Source organism: Salmo salar, chromosome 04 (genome assembly GCF_965601325.2).
Source record: "Salmo salar chromosome 04, fSalSal1, whole genome shotgun sequence".
Taxonomy (NCBI): Eukaryota; Metazoa; Chordata; class Actinopteri; order Salmoniformes; family Salmonidae; genus Salmo; species Salmo salar.
The window spans coordinates 88,419,982-88,440,239 of record NC_138294.1 but is presented as its reverse complement, the minus strand read 5'-3'; the positions used below and the strand labels follow the sequence as shown (position 1 = coordinate 88,440,239).

Below are 20,258 nucleotides of genomic sequence, written 5' to 3'. Positions count from 1 at the left end.
GGGCTTTGTCTAGTCTACCTGGTGTGCATGTGTTCCCAGTCACCCACCTGCAGGTTGTCGTCCTCACTGACCAGCTCCTTCGGGGGGAACAGGTCCTTGGCTTGGATGTACTCCAGACTGGGGGGTCCCTCTTCACCCTGGAAGACAGGAAGTCAAGCAGGTGACATCTCAGCACACATTCACATAGTAACAAAAAACAGTACAGCACCACTTTACCAGGTCAAAAGAGAAAGCACTTGAACAAGGGGCTTCGATCAAAATCGGCACTCGCCCAGGAAAAAGGTCAATAAAAACCTCCAACTCCCTTCACATGAGTCTCTTTCCAGACCCTACGCGAGCAAGCATCTGTGTGTCATAGTGTGTGTATGGTAATCTGCCATCTCAGCGCGTTCACAGGCGTCACGCAGCAGATGAAACATTGACCGTGATGGACCTTAGATAATAAATTAGGTGAAAGACCTCCACTTCAGATGGATTCCAAGTCCGAAATGGGACCCTATTCCCTTTACAGTGCACTACTTTTGACCAGGTCCCATAGAAAAGTAGTGCACTAAATAAGGTAGTAGGGTACCATTTGCGATGCAATGTGGTAGTGGTGGAGGGTGAATTGGCAGACAACAGGAGGAGAGCTGTGACGTGATGCAGGCCAGGCAGACCCGTAACCCCTCAAAATATAATGCCTTCCCTGTTCTGGGTCATAGAAAATAATAATAATATATATGATAGAATTAGAGGAAGGGCTGTTGTTTGGTTACGAAGTTTGGAAATAAAGCATCAAAATCTGTTTCCTGAACTACAACAGGAACTCTGTTACGGTCCAATGGCAAACATTTACTCAGCACGATGCCAGCCAGCGTCTGCAATCGTTGACGCAGGGTGGGTGCTACACAGTCTTCAGCAAACAGAGGAAAGAAGGACGGGATTGGCCACTGCTGGGCTACGGTCAGTACACCACCAACACACCACCGACCCAGCAGGTCACCTAACGGGGAAGCTGGTCAAGCCCTTCATCAATGAACATGTTGGAGCATGAGAAGAATGAGGATCGAGATCCTCAAGTTCTTCATTTAAATATTTTTTTTTTTTAAATTTAAAAAATGTGTTAAGGTAAGCATTTGTTTTTATAAAAAGGTGACTAGGGGTGTAGCTACGCGAAGAAAAAAAACAATAGCATGGAACTATATTTTACTATCAATTTCATTACCCCTCCTAGTCTATCTAGTCATTTTACAATCATTCAGGTTTGGTAGATTATACTGTTGCATGCAAACACTTTCTGGCCATGGGCATGGTTGTCCATGCAGCGGTGACAATGTATCACTGATCAAACGTTTGCCTGAACACTCTGGTAAAACAGAAGGTCTGCAGGGAAGCCGCGAGAGCAAACGAGTTTGGTACAGAGACAGAAAATATTTCATTATGCAAATATGATGAAATACAACATTTAATTATTGAAATATCAGACTCCATTTAACTCCATAGTTGGTTCTTTCTGAGGGCTAAAATCCAGGGGACTGTCCCTGAAAATCCAGAGGAAAAACTGTGGAAGCAGCAGGAGGATATAATCCCCTCTTCATTAATCTCTCCCTCCTCCCTCCATTCCAGCTGTCTCCCCAGCAGCAGGTGCCCGCCCACCTCCCTCCCTCCCTCCCTCCCTCCCCTCCACCACTGCCTTGGCTCAGACACACTGGGGACGAGACGAGAGGAGCCTCTGTATAGAGTCTGCACCACAGCCAGACCAGACAGATCAACATGAGGATTTTTACTCATTGTGCTTCATACCAGCAAGTGATTCATATCAGACAAGAATCAAAATGGCAGTACGGTCATTGTGCTTCATACCAGCAAGTGATTCATATCAGACAAGAATCAAAATGGCAGTACGGTCATTGTGCTTCATACCAGCAAGTGATTCATATCAGACAAGAATCAAAATGGCAGTACGGTCATTGTGCTTCATACCAGCAAGTGATTCATATCAGACAAGAATCAAAATGGCAGTACGGTCATTGTGCTTCATACCAGCAAGTGATTCATATCAGACAAGAATCAAAATGGCAGTACGGTCATTGTGCTTCATACCAGCAAGTGATTCATATCAGACAAGAATCAAAATGGCAGTACGGTCATTGTGCTTCATACCAGCAAGTGATTCATATCAGACAAGAATCAAAATGGCAGTACGGTCATTGTGCTTCATACCAGCAAGTGATTCATATCAGACAAGAATCAAAATGGCAGTACGGTCATTGTGCTTCATACCAGCAAGTGATTCATATCAGACAAGAATCAAAATGGCAGTACGGTCATTGTGCTTCATACCAGCAAGTGATTCATATCAGACAAGAATCAAAATGGCAGTACGGTCATTGTGCTTCATACCAGCAAGTGATTCATATCAGACAAGAATCAAAATGGCAGTACGGTCATTGTGCTTCATACCAGCAAGTGATTCATATCAGACAAGAATCAAAATGGCAGTACGGTCATTGTGCTTCATACCAGCAAGTGATTCATATCAGACAAGAATCAAAATGGCAGTACGGTCATTGTGCTTCATACCAGCAAGTGATTCATATCAGACAAGAATCAAAATGGCAGTACGGTCATTGTGCTTCATACCAGCAAGTGATTCATATCAGACAAGAATCAAAATGGCAGTACGGTCATTGTGCTTCATACCAGCAAGTGATTCATATCAGACAAGAATCAAAATGGCAGTACGGTCATTGTGCTTCATACCAGCAAGTGATTCATATCAGACAAGAATCAAAATGGCAGTACGGTCATTGTGCTTCATACCAGCAAGTGATTCATATCAGACAAGAATCAAAATGGCAGTACGGTCATTGTGCTTCATACCAGCAAGTGATTCATATCAGACAAGAATCAAAATGGCAGTACGGTCATTGTGCTTCATACCAGCAAGTGATTCATATCAGACAAGAATCAAAATGGCAGTACGGTCATTGTGCTTCATACCAGCAAGTGATTCATATCAGACAAGAATCAAAATGGCAGTACGGTCATTGTGCTTCATACCAGCAAGTGATTCATATCAGACAAGAATCAAAATGGCAGTACGGTCATTGTGCTTCATCACCTGGTACATGCCCACAAAGCAGACAACATCATTATCAGCCGTGTGAAAGTGACAAGCCATGTAGATGTCCTCCTGCATCCTGCCATGTGAATCCAGAGGGGACATCTGTCATTACTGCCACCAACCCAACACAGAACCCAAAACCGTAGTCCACTGGTCACGCTGGTTATGACATGTAACAGACTGTGCCAGTATTAACACCTCATCCCTCTGTGCCACAAAACTGAACCGGTCCACTTCAAAAAAGAGCCAGCGAGAGCCTGGAGGGGATGACAGTGAAAGCAGTAGGTCTGGACACATGCTGCGTTGGTTTGACATGTAGATGACCATGTTAACAAAGGTGGGGTGGCCTCTCCCTTGGCTTACAGATGGTACAGGGATGTGGTGTGGCCTCTCCCTTGGCTTACAGATGGTACAGGGATGTGGTGTGGCCTCTCCCTTGGCTTACAGATGGTACAGGGATGTGGTGTGGCCTCTCCCTTGGCTTACAGATGGTACAGGGATGTGGGGTGGTCTCTCCCTTGGCTTACAGATGGTACAGGGATGTGGTGTGGTCTCTCCCTTGGCTTACAGATGGTACAGGGATGTGGGGTGGTCTCTCCCTTGGCTTACAGATGGTACAGGGATGTGGGGTGGTCTCTCCCTTGGCTTACAGATGGTACAGGGATGTGGTGTGGTCTCTCCCTTGGCTTACAGATGGTACAGGGATGTGGGGTGGTCTCTCCCTTGGCTTACAGATGGTACAGGGATGTGGGGTGGTCTCTCCCTTGGCTTACAGATGGTACAGGGATGTGATGTGGCCTCTCCCTTGGCTTACAGATGGTACAGGGATGTGGTGTGGCCTCTCCCTTGGCTTACAGATGGTACAGGGATGTGGGGTGGTCTCTCCCTTGGCTTACAGATGGTACAGGGATGTGGGGTGGTCTCTCCCTTGGCTTACAGATGGTACAGGGATGTGGTGTGGTCTCTCCCTTGGCTTACAGATGGTACAGGGATGTGGGGTGGTCTCTCCCTTGGCTTACAGATGGTACAGGGATGTGGGGTGGCCTCTCCCTTGGCTTACAGATGGTACAGGGATGTGGTGTGGCCTCTCCCTTGGCTTACAGATGGTACAGGGATGTGGGGTGGTCTCTCCCTTGGCTTACAGATGGTACAGGGATGTGGTGTGGTCTCTCCCTTGGCTTACAGATGGTACAGGGATGTGGGGTGGTCTCTCCCTTGGCTTACAGATGGTACAGGGATGTGGGGTGGTCTCTCCCTTGGCTTACAGATGGTACAGGGATGTGGTGTGGTCTCTCCCTTGGCTTACAGATGGTACAGGGATGTGGTGTGGCCTCTCACTTGGCTTACAGATGGTACAGGGATGTGGTGTGGTCTCTCCCTTGGCTTACAGATGGTACAGGGATGTGGGGTGGCCTCTCCCTTGGCTTACAGATGGTACAGGGATGTGGGGTGGCCTCTCCCTTGGCTTACAGATGGTACAGGGATGTGGTTGTGATGGTACAGGGATGTGGGGTGCAGCAGACGAAGTGTGGCCATTATTATGTTAAACTGGAGTGCTGACATACAGTACCAGTCAACAGTTTGCATATACCTACTCATTCAAGGGTTATTCAAAACTATAAAATAACACATATTGAGGGGGGGAAGGGGGTGTTAAACAAATCAAAATAGATGTTATATTTGTGATTCCTTGACAACTTTGCACACTCTTGGCATTCTCCCAACCACCACACAGAGAAGTGTCAGACCAGAGCTATAAATGACTGTATAAGGAATGGCTACATAGCACCCTCTCACAGAGATGTAATGAACTAACCCACACGCACAAAACACAGGCAGGCAGGGAATAATCCAGCAGTCTCTCTGTTCCTTTTTATCTTCTTCCTGCACAACTCACTCTGTAGTGGATGAGTTGGCAACATTTAGTAGCTGGACGCTGTTATGGAGTATTCCTGCTCTGCTCAGCACTCCCTCGTCAGTTTTCCCAGCATGCAGTGTACTTTCGCGGTAAATGGGGCAACAAGCGGCGGCTGGCGCAGGCTCCCGTCCCATTAATACTGCACTATAAACTCATAATGGAACCGCGCCTCGATCAAACCGACAGGGTCGTTGCATCAATGATACATAATCAATTCTACAGTCCCATCTTTTTTTCATTACGTAATCCAACATGTTTAGTGTGCAATCCAAAACATGTTATCGTCATTGAAAAAAAAATTGATAAAAAGGCGCGTCGCTCGCATAGGCAACCACCGTGCGTTCTCATTTTATCAATAAATATTGATATCCCATTTATCTCGGCACGCAAATCGTCCTCCTAAAAAAAGGTAGGCTATGAAAAACGTAGCTCAAGAGAAAGTGTAAGTCTCCTCAACTCTGCCCTCTTCAAACTACAGTAGGTCTAGTGCATTGGCTGATATAGCCCAGTAACACCGATTGGGACGGGTTCTTGTGGTAGCGGGAGAGAGTCGGACAGAAAGCCCAGTGGGTGTGGGCAGGTGCGGTATGAAAAGCTGGGGGAAGTGGGGAGGAGCGGGGCTGAATAAATCAGACCTCTACCATACCGGACTATACCAGTCACAGCAGCAGAGGAAAGAGACAAAACAAAAAAACACCGGGCAGCCAGACACAAGAGGCAAACAAAAGTCTGCCAATTCATTTGTTATTAGTCTCTCTCCCTCGGCCCATCTGAGGATGATACTATCCACTTCCACATACAAATCAGGATAGATTGAAGGAGAGAAACGTTCAGCCTCTGTCCCAGCAGGCAAAGCCAGGAAGAACAGGGTCTGCTGTACGGCTGTGACCGGACGAGCCAACAATGCATTTTTTGCTTCGTCACTGTACCCCCCCCACGACGAGCACGGAGTCGGAACACTGGACCTGGAGAACACGCCAAACATCCCAACGCTCCCTCCCTCTCTCTCTCTCATCCTCCTCAGTACCAACATCAAACCTGGGCATACTATAACCAGACCTCAGCCAATGTGATAGGTTGATAACTATACATCCTGTTCCTCTGAAGGGGATCAGCCGCAGTACAGATTAAGACCACCAGGAGGTCAACGGGGATGTCCCTACTGCTCTTAAAAACAATGGCGTTCAAATCCCTTTGAGTGACTGAGACTCCATTTACAGGAATTACTGGACACACACACACACACACACACACACACACACACACACACACACACACACACACACACACACACACACACACACACACACACACACACACACACACACACACACACACACACACACACACACACACACACACACACACACACAGAGAGAACATTAGGAATAAAATAAAATCTGTGGCGGTAGTCAGGCACAGACCGGTAGTCAGGTATCCACAGACCCGCAGTCAGGCATTTACAGACAGGTATTCACAGACCGGTAGTCAGGTATCCACAGACCCGCAGTCAGGCATTTACAGACAGGTATTCACAGACCGGTAGTCAGGCACATACCGGTATTCACAGACCGGTAGTCAGGCACAGACAGGTATTCACAGACCGGTAGTCGGGCACAGACAGGTATTCACAGACCGGTAGTCGGGCACAGACAGGTATTCACAGACCGGTAGTCAGGCACAGACAGGTATTCACAGACCGGTAGTCAGGCACAGACATGTATTCACAGACCGGTAGTCAGGCACAGACAGGTATTCACAGACCGGTAGTCGGGCACAGACAGGTATTCACAGACCGGTAGTCGGGCACAGACAGGTATTCACAGACCGGTAGTCAGGCACAGACAGGTATTCACAGACCGGTAGTCAGGCAGACAAAGGAAAGGAATACGAACATGTGCCGCCATCCTGAATAAATCTGAATGAGTGCGGTTGCTATGGAAACCCCCCCAAAAAATGGTCCTTTTTTTTTTTCTCCCACTGAGAGAATTGCTTCTTCTTGCTAGTTTCTCACCCAATTCTTCCTTGGAGACAATGTGCAGTCGTGTCGTTACTCGTCGGGAGACCGGTGCTTTTGACCTAATCTGACTGGATTAAAATTCTCTGGATTATTCCAGAAGCCCGGTATTAGTATTGTATACTGTATTTATCAGAGAGTGTGTGTGTGTGAGTCTTTACTTCTTTCTGGTAGATTACGTATCTGGGGTTTGAAGGTTATGAACTCAACAGAAAAAGAAAACGTCAAATGCGTTTATTTTCAGCAAACTTAACGTGTGTAAATGTTTGTATGAACATAACAAGATTCAACAACTGAGACATAAACTGAACAAGTTCCACAGACATGTGACTAACAGAAATTGAATAATAGGTCAAAATCAAAAGTAAGTCAGTCAGTATCTGGTGTGGCCACCAGCTGCATTAAGTACTGCAGTGCATCTCCTCCTCATGGACTGCACCAGATTTGCCAGTTCTTGCTGTGAGATGTTACCCCACTCTTCCACCAAGGCACCTGCAAGTTCCCGGACATTTCTGGGGGGGGGGGAGAATGGCCCTAGCCCTCACACTCCGATCCAACAGGTCCCAGACGTGTTCAATGGGATTGAGATCCGGGCTCTTTGCTGGTCATGGCAGAACACTGACATTCCTGTCTTGCAGGGAATCAAGCACAGAACGAGCAGTATGGCTCGTGACATTGTCATGCTGGAGGGTCATGTCAGGATGAGCCTGCAGGAAGGATACCACATGAGGGAGGAGGATGTCTTCCCTGTAACGCACAGCGTTGAGATTGCCTGCAATGACAACAAGGTCAGTCCGATGATGCTGTGACACACCACCCCAGACCATGACGGACCCTCCACCTTGATCCTGCTCCAGAATACAGGTCTTCGGTGTAACGCTCATTCCTTCGACGATAAACGTGAATCCGACCATCACCCCTGGTGAGACAAAACTGGAACTCGTCAGTGAAGAGCACTTTTTGCCAGTCCTGTCTGGTCCAGCGAAGGTGGGTTTGTTCCCATAGGCAACATTGTTGCCAGTGATGTCTGGTGAGGACCTGCCTTACAACAAGGCTACAAGCACTCAGTCCAGCCTCTCTCAGCCTATTGCGGACAGTCTGAGCACTGATGGAGGGATTGTGCGTTCCTGGTGTAACTCGGGCAGTTGTTGTTGCCATCCTGTACCTGTCCCGCAGGTGTGATGTTCGGATGTACCGATCCTGTGCAGGTGGTGTTACACGTGGTCTGCCACTGCGAGGACGATCAGCTGTCCGTCCTGTCTCCCTGTAGCGCCGTCTTAAGCGTCCCACAGTACGGACATTGCAATTTATTGCCCTGGCCACATCTGCAGTCCTCATGCCTCCTTGCAGCATGCCTAAGGCACGTTCACGCAGATGAGCAGGGACACTGGGCATCTTTCTTTTGGTGTTTTTCAGAGTCAGTAGAAAGGACTCTTTAGTGTCCTAAGTTTTCATAACAGTGACCTTAATTGTCTACCGTCTGTAAGCTGTTAGTGTCTTAACGACCGTTCCACAGGTGCATGTTCATTAATTGTTCATGGTTCATTGAACAAGCATGGGAATCAGTGTTTAAACCCTTTACAATGAAGATCTGTGAAGTTATTTGGATTTTTACGAATTATCTTTGAAAGACAGCGTCCTGAAAAAGGGACGTTTATTTTTTTGCTGAGTTTATGACAAGTGACTACAGTACAGGTTCCAGTGAAACAGGAGAGCTCTGGTCGTACGCACCGAGGCAAAAACACACACACAGAGAGAGACAGAGAGACGGTGAGACAGAGAAGTGGGTGAGATTCAGACTGATAGAGACAGCAAGAAAGCATCGGAGCAAGATAGATAAAATAGAGAAGAGGGATATAGACAGAGCACCAGAGAAAGTGCTCAGGGGGACTGTCCCAGCGTCGGCAACAGTGGGCAGACTAGTGGGAGGCCCAGTTTAGGGACGGATGGCAGAGCGGTGGATGAATCATACCTAGTCCACCTCATCTCCTCCAAGGTTGTTTATATTTCATAGACCAGTGTGTTCCTAGAGGGCTTCACCAGACTGAGACGCAGCGACGTCATGGGTTGGGCTGATTGTTCAATAAGCACAGGGCCTCTCCCCGGGCTTCGAGAAAAGCCTCAACTCTTTTGTTGATTCATACACACACACACGTACAGCAATGTGCAGTGATTACGTGTTGAAACCTGTTAAAGGTCATAGAGCTCCGCGTCACAGAGGATAATCTATCCATCAGAACAACGACAGGGACATCCGAGAGAATGCCTGGAAGTTCTGCTAACTGTGACATCATGGATCAACGACCGGGCCGAGGCCTGGGGCGTATATTCATCACGAAAACTGACTACCGTTTAAGACTCAAAACGGAAGCAAACAGTAACCTATCTTAATTTGTCCAACAGAAACGACAAATTAAGAGTCGCGTAATGGTCGCACCCCTGGACATGGAATGCAATTTTGCCGTGACCTCGGGTGTCCTGGCTATCGCAACTTTTTCAAACAGGAACAGAAAGTTGCACAAACAATCAGGCAAAACTGAGGTAGCCTGAAGTGCCTCTGAAGATGGGAAAGTTAAAGACAACGTGTGGAAGTGTTTGAAAATAAACACATTCATTGGACCAGCGCCGTGTCTAATTCTACAGGATTAGCAGTGAAGCGTGACCAGAGGTCAGGACATCCATGAATAAAGTGGCTGTAGATAAAATGTCTAAATTAACAGAATGATAGTAAAGTAGTTATGTGTTCACTAAGTAATTCACAATCAAATAATTAAATTTGGGTTAACTTTGTGCTGCTACCATTCACTCCCAGTCATTCCAAATTTCTAGCTTTGAACGGGAGGGTGTGAGTGTGGGTGTGTGGGTGTGAGAAAGGGAGTATGAGAGAGCGAGCGCAAGATGTGCACTCTCTCACACGAAGAGGGAGAGAGAGCAAGAGAACTGAATACTACCCAGGACCTAGCTGCTAGCAGGTACTCATAGGGCTTGTAGCCTAGGTGCCAGTCAGTCAGGGAGCCACTTGATAGGAGCTCTCCCGGGTCCGGGCCAGGGACAGAGAGGGAGCTCTCCCGGGTCCAGGGCAGGGGCAGAGAGAGAGCTCCCGGGTCCAGGGCAGGGGCAGAGAGAGAGCTCTCCCGGGTCAGGGCCAGGGGCAGAGAGGGAGCTCTCCCGGGTCCGGGGCAGAGAGGGAGCTCTCCCGGGTCCGGGGCAGAGAGGGAGCTCTCCCGGGTCCGGGGCAGAGAGGGAGCTCTCCCGGGTCCGGGCCAGGGGCAGAGAGGGAGCTCTCCCGGGTCCGGGCCAGGGGCAGAGAGGGAGCTCTCCCGGGTCCGGGCCAGGGGCAGAGAGGGAGCTCTCCCGGGTCCGGGCCAGGGGCAGAGAGGGAGAGCTCCAGTTGCACGCCTTCTGATTCACTTAGCCAACACAGAGGACAAGAGGGCTAAAATTGCACCCGAGTCTTGGAAACAGAAACTAATCAATTACATTAGGCTTTTTTGGCTCAATTTGGCAAAAGGAATATATTGGCAGCAGAAACAAACATGACCGAGTCAGAGGGAGAGATGAATGGGGATGCGGGGAATGGAGTTTGAGAAAAAAAAACAAGTGGTTTGCCAAAATAAATGTTCGATGCAAGCTAGCAGATGAGTGCTAGAAACTTAACTCTGGAAATAATTTGTGTTGGTAATGCCAAAAGCAAAAGCTCAGGTACTGGTGCCAGCTTGGGACATTATGAAACCAAATATTCAGTTTCATAATGCAGCGCCTTAGCTAATCAGAGCTCACCTATGGGCTTGTGAGTGGTTTTGGTTGGGGGGTTTGGAGAGCCCAGATGAGGTTAACCTGAGGACCTTCGGCTGAACTCTCAATTCCCCCCCCCCCCCCCCGCTCCCCCAAAAATCTGTCCTCTCCTCGCCGCCTCTCCTTCATTGCACTGATCTGATACAAGTGACCGGGTAAAAGCCAGCCTGATGAGGAGAAGTGACCGGGCAAAAGCCAGCCTGATGAGAAGTAACCATATTGTTTTCAAGGCCTGTCAAGTCTTTTAAGTAATTGAGACAGAGACCCTGGTTCACTACGGAGACTCTATTACGAAGACAACCAACTACTTCTCCCCCTCCTCCCCATTACCTCCCCCACGTGCCAGAGCAGAGAAACTGCAGACAGCGCACATCAGCAGCAGTAGCATCGATAACAGAGAACAGTACCATCCAACCCCACCACCTGCCTGCCACTGCTGTAACATTAGTCATTTATTATTTATATTCCTCACACAGTACATCCCTACAGCACGACTCAGATCACGCGCTACTGCTCAGAGGCTGGCTACTACGCTAGCACAGTCCCAGTCTCGCTTCTCCTCCTCATACGTCACTATAGCACGACTCCTGCTGTATAATACAACACAGCCTTCTCTAAGCCTGGCTAGGCTAGCACAGTCGCTACACTCTACTGGAGAGGCTAGGTAGGCTAGGCTAGCACAGTCGCTACACACTCTACTGGAGAGGCTAGGTAGGCTAGACTAGCACAGTCGCTCCATTCTCTACTGGAGAGGCTAGCCCAGTCGCTCCACTCTCTACTGGAGAGGCTAGCCCAGTCGCTCCACTCTCTACTGGAGAGGCTAGCCCAGTCGCTCCACTCTCTACTGGAGAGGCTAGGTAGGCTAGGCTAGCACAGTCGCTCTATTCTCTACTGGAGAGGCTAGGTAGGCTAGGCTAGCACAGTCGCTCTATTCTCTACTGGAGAGGCTAGGTAGGCTAGGCTAGCACAGACACTATTCTCTACTGGAGAGGCTAGGTAGGCTAGGCTAGCACAGTCGCGCTATTCTCTACTAGGTAGGCTAGGACAGTCACTCTATTCTCTACTGGAGAGGCTAGCCCAGTCGCTCCACTCTCTACTGGAGAGGCTAGGTAGGCTAGGCTAGCACAGTCGCTCTATTCTCTACTGGAGAGGCTAGGTAGGCTAAGCTAACAGTCACTTCTCTATTGGAGCTCTACCCCCCTGACATGGCTCCATGTCCTCCATTAGAACCGACAGACTCAGACTCAAAGCCCCCCCCCCCCCGGAACCCCCCCTCTCCCAGGGGCACCCACAAACACACGCTGCACAGGAAGGGGAGTAGCACACACAAAAGAGATCGAAACTTGCGCACAACACACACACACAAGAATTTGAAAAAAGGACCATAGAGCCACTTACAAAGCAGTTGAGCAAAGAGCAGGCGACCCGATCTGCCAGGCTCATGATGAGAGACCGGGCTGTCTCCGGACACACAGTCTACAGAGGAGCAGTAACATGGACGATGAAGGGAGCACCACGGGCCTGCATTACCCTCCTCCCTCCACACCGCTTTGCCTCTCCCCGCTCGTGCCCCAGGAGGTGCTCCGGGACAGCGGTGCGACACACCCCCAACCTCAGTCCTCCTCACCCTCCTCCCCCCCCCCCTCCCCCAGAGAGAGATGAGATGAAAACAGAGTGAGGGAGAGCAGGTGCCTGGAAAGACCCCCTGTTGCTCAGACTAAGTCGGGAAGGAAGTGGATAGTCTGTAAGAACGACAGAGTCCACTGAAATAGCCCAGAAAGAGGAGAGGAGAAAGGAAAAGAAAGAGGGAAGCAGGCGGACCTACTAGACGTGAGAGGAAGAATGAGAATACAGCATGAGAGAGAGAGAAGCGAGAGAGGAGGAATTGCCTGATGCTAAGCTCCACCCATCACCATGCCATGCGCATCTCCTACCTTACCCAATCACGTGCTCTCTCCCCCCCAAGCCCCCCCCCCCCCCGTTATCACATCCTCCCTCCCTTCCCCACTCCATCCCTGTTCACCCTTCACCGAGATCCATCTCGTCGCAGGCAGGCAGCAGCCTCTACCCACGGCAGAGCAGCCTCTACCCACGGCAGAGCAGCCTCTACCCACGGCAGAGCAGCCTCTACCCACGGCAGAGCAGCCTCTACCCACGGCAGAGCAGCCTCTACCCACGGCAGAGCAGCCTCTACCCACGGCAGAGCAGCCCCTACCCACGGCAGAGCAGCCCCTACCCACGGCAGAGCAGCCTCTACCCACGGCAGAGCAGCCTCTACCCACGGCAGAGCAGCCTCTACCCACGGCAGAGCAGCCTCTACCCACGGCAGAGCAGCCTCTACCCACAGCAGCGGATGGCAGAGCCTGAGGATGCTACAGCCAGCGCTTCAACCATCTCAGGGACCGCACCACAACGGACCACCACGCACTACTCAGGGGCACGCACACACACACACACACACACACACACACACACAGATAAACGATCAGAAATATGTTTTCACATGGAACACCTTTTTCACAAGGTTTATTTTCCTTCCTACATTTTTATTATTTTATTTATTTCACCTTTATTTACATTGACACCCCTGCATCAGAAAAAAAAGACACTGTCGCTGTTAGTGTGAGTGTCTTCAAGCCATCCCGTTGGCAGCGATTGACTGAGTGTGATATAGGGAAGGACGGATCAGAGAATGGAGGGATGAGGAGAGGGGAAGCCAGCGCAGAGAGCTCCAGTGACACAGCATTCTAACAGCAGCCCTGCCCCTTCCTTTCACCCCCTCCCCCCCACCTCCCCCCCTTCCTGAGGGTCTCCTTGGTGCTGTCTGAGTGAGCTGCAGTACATCACTGCACTGTTCCCAGATACAGTTGCACGCTCGCCTGCTCCCTAAGGGAGGGTGTGAGTGTACACTACTTACATACAGCGTCCCTAACGCCTGTCGCATGCTATCCAGTCGAAACGAGGTGCGCACATATTATGAAATGGTGACGTTTGGTGTTCAGGATTTATTTTAAGCTGTTCGTGCACAACAAGTTCTTTCTTTTTTTTAAAGCAAGTGTAAGTTCTAGGCCCCTTCGGTGATTGGTCAACAGTACTACTCCTAGTAGGAGTGGGAACTATGGACAGGATTCTTGAATGAACTGTTAACTAGTCTCTCCTTGAATGACAGCTTTCATGCACATTTTTTCCATTTGAGAAATACTACACCAAAACATCTTAGCTTGATGAAAAATTGTAACTAAGACCTCCTCAGCAAAAACGTAATTTCTTGATTAATCTTACATTAAACTTGGACTATTTTGAGGAAGTGTACTGGCTACGGTGTCCCAAGAGGGACAAAAATAGTAATACTGCAGTTTCTCGTTTTGTAAGTGAAGGTCTTTTAGGGAGCACGCGAGCAGACGTTCGCTTAGCACCTAGCCCGAGTTCTGCTAGGAGCAAACAGAGCCTAGTATGTAGACGTCTTAAACCAGAGGGGCACGCAGACAGAAGTCCGTATCGGTGGATCGTGACTGGCTAACAGAGAGGAGAACCTCAGAACACCAAGCTAGAGGTAGGAGCGGGGCGGGTACGGAGGCCTTCTGGTGCATGACATCGTTTCATTATCTTAATGTGCTGTATGGAACCACTACAGCCGCAATGTACGTCAAACAGAGAGGGGCAGGCAACTGGCAAAGGGGACCAGATTACGCTAAAGTGCTTTTTCACTGCATACATCATGAGATTAGATGGTTGGCTTCTGTCATCTTGAATGTTCCCTTAGGAGAAGAGAAAAGTCGAATTGCTGCATATAAACCACTACTAAAAGGACACTGATAAGAAGAAGAGACTTGCATGGGCCAAGAAACACGAGCAATGGACATTAGACCGCTGTAAATGTGTCCTTTGGTCTGATTTGAGTCCAAATGAGATTTTTGGTTCCAACTGCTCTGTCTTTGTGAGACGCAGAGTAGGTGAACGAATGATCTCCGCATGTGTAGTTCCCACCGTGAAGCATGGAGGAGGTGGTGGGATGGTGTGGGAGTGCTTTGCTGGTGACTTATTTAGAATTCAAGGCACACTTAACCAGCATGGCTACCACAGCATTCTGCAGCGATACACCATCCCATCTGGTTTACTCTTAGTGCAACTTTTATTTTTCAACGGGGCAATGACTCAAAACACACCTCCAGGCTGTGTTAGGGCTATCTGAACAAGAAGGAGAGTGATGACCTGGCCTCCACAATCACCCGACCTCAACCCAATCGAGATGGTTTGGGATGAGGGAAGGAAAAGCAGCCAACAAGTGCTCAGCATATGTGGGAACTCCTTCAAGACGGTTGGAAAAGCATTCCAGGTGACTACCTCATGAAGCTGGTTGAAAGAATACCAAGAGTGTGCAAAGCTGTCATCAAGGCAAAGTGTGGCTACTTTGAAGAACCTCATGTTTTTTTTATTTTTTATTTGTTTAACACTTTTTTTGGTTACTACATGGTTCCATTAGTGTTATTTCATAGTTTGATGTATTCACTATTATTTCTACAGCGTAGAAAATAGTAAAAAAAATAAAGAAAAACCCTTGAATGAGTAGGTGCGGCCAAACCTTTGACTGGTACTGTAGATGTGGAGACATCACACACGTATGTAGCCGTGCACTGTCACTGTGAAGTAGTGAAGGATTAAAACCACCCTCCCGTGTGTGACCAACGTGTCCCTATGTATCCTATCTGAGAGGGTTAGAGGGCACATTAGGGTTCTCATGTCTGGTGGTGTGACTGGCTGACTGGCTGGCTGGCTGGCTGACTGGCTGGCTGGCTCTCCACACTGTGGCTTAGTGTGCCTCTCTCGTTCCTCCCTCGGCCCATCCGGAGCAGTCAGACAGCGAGCTCCAGATATGGCCTCCTGTATCCGATGTCTCCACAGTTTTATTTTTAGGAAAGGAGGCCATCCATCCATCCATCCATCCATCCCTCCACTCACCCAACCAACCACATGGAATGTGTGTGTAGCTGTTGATGGTTACCAGGCTGATATAGTATTATCATCGTCTCTTATGTCTAGCAGGTGGAGGAAGGTTCTCGTTTACAAAACTCCTGCCGTCCACTACTACAGCAGAGACAGACCATGGACTTTAGGTGGAGTGGGTAAGCTGTAAACGGACCACAGTGACCCAATACCTCAATCATCAATACATTCCTACTAGGGAGTCCTCTGAGGAGGAGACAGGTGGTAGATCGGTCATGTCTCCATATGAAAAACAGCTCTATAGAGAAGTATTGACAACATTTCAAATCTGCAGGCCACCCAATCTATTTCACTTTTTCTTGACAGAAGACATGTGTTGAGAAGTAGTACCTACATCACCCACAAGAGGGCGCAGTTTCTAACCTTCTGCTGCTAAGTGTGTATACTTCCTGATATACAGTGCATTCAGAAAGTATTCAGAACATTTGACTTCTAAGACTTTGTTACGTTATACAGTCTTATTCTAAAATTGATTAAACCCTATAAGGACAAAGCAAAAACAGGTTTAGAATTTTTTTGCTAATTTATTCACCCCCCCCTGGAAATATCACATTTACATAAGTAAATCAGACCCTTTACTCAGTACTTTGTTGAAGCATCGAGTCTTCTTGGGTATGAAGCTACAAGCTTGGCACATGTGTATTTGGGGAGTTTCTCCCATTCTTCTCTGCAGATCCTGTCAGGTTAGATGGGGAGCGTCGCTGCACAGCCATTTTCTCTCCTGAGATGTTCAAGTCTGGGCTCTGGCTTGGCCACTCAAGGACATTTAGAGACTTGTCTTGGCTGTGTGCTTAGGGTCGTTGTCCTGTTGGAAGGTAAACCTTCCCCCCAGTCTGAGGTCCTGAGCGCTCTGGAGCAAGTTTTCATCAAGGATCTCTCTGTATTTTGCACCGTTAATCTTTCCCTCGATCCTGACTAGTCTCCCAGTCCCTCCCACTGAAAAACGTCCCCACAGCATGATTCTGCCACCACCATGCTTCACCGTAGGGATGGTGCCAGGTTTCCTCCAGACGCTTGGCCAAAGAGTTCAATCTTGGTTTCATCAGACCAGAGAATGTTGTTTCTCATGGTCTGAGAGTCTTTAGGTGCATTTTGGCAAACTCCAAGCAGGCTGCCTTTGACTGAGGAGTGGCTTCCATCTGGTCACTCTACCATAAATGCCTGATTGGTGAAGTGCTACAGAAATGGTTGTCTTTCTGGAAGGTTCTCCCATCTCCACAGAAGAACTCTGGAGCTCTGTCATGTCCAATCAATTTAATTTACCACAGGTGGACTCAAATCATGTTGTAGAAACATCTGAAGGATGATCAATGGAAACAGGATGCACCTGAGCTCAATTTTGAGTGTCATAGCAAAGGGTCTGAATACTTATTAAATACGTTTTTTTTTCGTTTTTTTTTTTTTATAGGTTTGCTAAAATGTCTAAAGACCTGGTTTCGCTTTGTCATTATGGGGTATTGCGTGTAGATTGATGAGAAGTGTCATTTTTGTTATGCACTGTATGTGGATACAGAGAAGGAGAGAACCTCTAACGACCCAGAGATGTGTGGACAGACATGCAGAGTTGCAGACCGACAGTTTCACCACTTAACCGATAGCTTGTGTTGGGAATAGTCTCAATGGCTGCCAACAGGCTCTGGTTAAGACTGCCACACCCAACTCTGTGTTGTCCACTGTGTCATGTGCAGACAGAATAAATTTTATTTATAAAAAAATAAAAAACAGGCATGTTGGAAAGTCATAGCTTCTGCTCAGTTCTTATTACCCATGAGGCCTAGGGTGAATTCATTACTGTAACAGTTTGCAACGAAAGCTAAACTTTCTATTGGACAAATTCAGGTAGGTCCCGCCGCATTTCATTTGGTTTCTAGGGAACACACTCCCAGACTATAGAGTAGTGATATTGTACAACCGTGTCTGGGGCCCCGGACCACACGGTCCGGTGCTACTCCGTCCTCAGGGTGTTTATGATTGTGAGGGCGATGTAGAAATGTGAATTTATTCGGTTCTGTCTGTCATGAGGGGGTGTGTTCAACACTGTGATGGAAAAGAGCCAATCAGGGACACGTCTAAGACCGGTATACTATTGGCTTACCAACACAGCACGTTTTAGTGGGAAGTTAATTGAAACATTTGAAGAATAATCTCCACTTGGTTTAGGGATGTGAAAACGGCTGCAATGTTGTTGTTTTTTTTTAACGGTGACGATTGTCAGATGCATATATTATATATATAAATAGATAGATATAAAAACAATGACATACTGAGAAGCCATACCATTACGCAAGTAAGATTTCAAAACAATAATCGTTATCGGGTCAATCAATTTTCATCACTGTATCATTCAGTACTGAAGCATAGTAGTCAAAATGTGTTGTAGTTGTGTGAGAAACGTCAGAGGAAGACGAATAAATCAGTGAGAGATGAAATGGCAGCTTCCCCCTCTCCCTCCCATGGAGCTGTCTGATTGGCTCACCATGCTGTCAGTCTGTTGTTCTGCACCAATCATACTGGCTTCTCTCCAGCTCCCTCAGTCTCTCCTCCCCTCTACCGGGCTCCGCTGAGTCAGCGACGTCTCCTGCCAACACACACACACACACACACACACACACACACCACACACACACACACACACACACACACACACACACACACACACACACACACACCACACACACACACACCCCCCCACACACACACACACACACACACACACACACACACACACACACACAGTGGTTGAGAGAGTAAATAGACACCCACAGCGTTAAGACATTGATAGGGGAAAAACACACACACTTAGGGGGGTGTGAGAGTGTGTGTGTCAGCCTGGGTAGAGAGAGGCACTGCACAACCCATCATTAAAGTTACTAACAGCTCTTTATGTGAGAGTGAAAACGAACATTTGGTCAAATGTGTGAAAGGTGGTAAAAAGATCCTGACTAGTTTTACAGGAAGTAGACTAGAGATCTTTAAAAGCTGCAATATGTAACTTATTGGGCGGCCTGATCAAATTCACATAGAAATGTCAGTTATAGATCTGTCATTCTCATTGAAAGCAAGTCTAAGAAGCGGTAGATCTGTTCTATTTCTAAGTTTCGTTTTGGTGCCTTTTACTTTCGATTTTGTACACCAGCTTCAAACAGCTGAAAATACAATATTTTGGGTTATTGAAAAGATATTTCACAGCAGTTTAGATGGTACAATGACTCCACATTGCTTGTTTTGTCACATACTGAAATTAAGCGAACTCATTTGAATTTTTGCAACCTTTAAGTGCTCACGACTCCGCTATGGCATTTAGTATTTCATGTGTTTATACTTCACTGGCCTTGAGACATGGCCTTCAGTGGTCAAGACAAACAGAGCTGGCTAAAATGGATTGGGCAGAACCAAGACCCCAGGATGTTATCTGTATAGAAAAAGTCTTGGGAGGACCACCTAAGCATTTTTAAAATACAGTCTCAGGATGGAAAAACGCTTTCAGATATAAAGTATGTAGAAAAGATAACTTCGACCTACAGTGCATTCGGAAAGTATTCAGACTCCTTGACTTTATCTACATTTTGTTACTTTTACAGCCTTATTCTAAAAATTGATTAAATAGTTTCCCCCCCCCCTCAATCGTCACACAACACCCCATAATGACAAAGCAAAAAAAACAAAAAAAAAACAGGTTTAGAATTTTTTGCAAATCTATTCTTTTTAAAAAAATTTATTAAAAACTTAAATATCACATTTACATACTTTGTTGAAGCACCGTTGGCAGCGATTACAGACAAGTCTTCTTGGGTATGACTCTACAAGCTTGGCGCACCTGTATTTGGGGAGTTTCTCCCATTTTTCTCTGTAGATCCTCTCAAGCTGTCAGGTTGGATGGGGAGCGTTGCTGCACAGCTGTTTTCAGGTCTCTCCAGAGATCTTCGATTGGGTTCAAGTCCGAACTCTGGCTCGGCCACTCAAGGACATTGAGACTTGTCCCAAAGCCACTCCTGCGTTGTCTTGTCTATGTGCTTAGGGTTGTTGTCCTGTTGGAAGGTGAACCTTGACCCCATTCTGAAGTCCTGAGCAGGTCATCATATTTCTCTCTTTACTTTGCTCCGTTCATCTTTCCCCTCAATCTTGACTAGTCTCCCAGTCCCTCCCACTGAAAAACATCCCCACAGCATGATTCTGCCACCAACATACTTAACCGTAGGGATGGTGCCAGGTTTCCTCCAGACTTGACACTTGGCATTCAGGCCAAAGAGTTCAATCTTGGTTTCATCAGACCAGAGAATCTTGTTTCTCATGGTCTGAGAGTCTTTAGGTGCCTTTTGGCCAACTCCAAGTGGGATGTCATGTGCCTTTTACTGAGGAGTGGCTTCTGTCTGGCCACTCTACCATAAAGGCCGGATTGGTGGAGTGCTGCAGAGATG

The 20,258-nt window shown here is 47.7% G+C and overlaps 1 protein-coding gene across 6 annotated transcripts in view; it reads right to left on the bottom strand.

Moving 5' to 3' along the window:
- Positions 1 to 20,258, bottom strand: part of mtmr4 (myotubularin related protein 4) — a 125,724-nt gene that overhangs the window by 85,272 nt on the left and 20,194 nt on the right. For 4 of the 6 annotated variants that reach the window (XM_045717405.2, XM_082974775.1, XM_045717406.2 and 1 more), the window contains exons 2-3: positions 18,317 to 18,418; positions 48 to 137 (exon numbers count right to left, since the gene is read on the bottom strand). In XM_045717405.2, the coding sequence (XP_045573361.1) occupies positions 48 to 137; positions 18,317 to 18,349 (123 nt within the window). In that variant the 5' untranslated portion in view covers positions 18,350 to 18,418. Of the gene's footprint in view, positions 1 to 47; positions 138 to 12,234; positions 12,385 to 18,316; positions 18,419 to 20,258 lie in introns of those variants that run through there. The other 2 variants (XM_045717403.2, XM_045717407.2) reach the window with 2 other exon arrangements.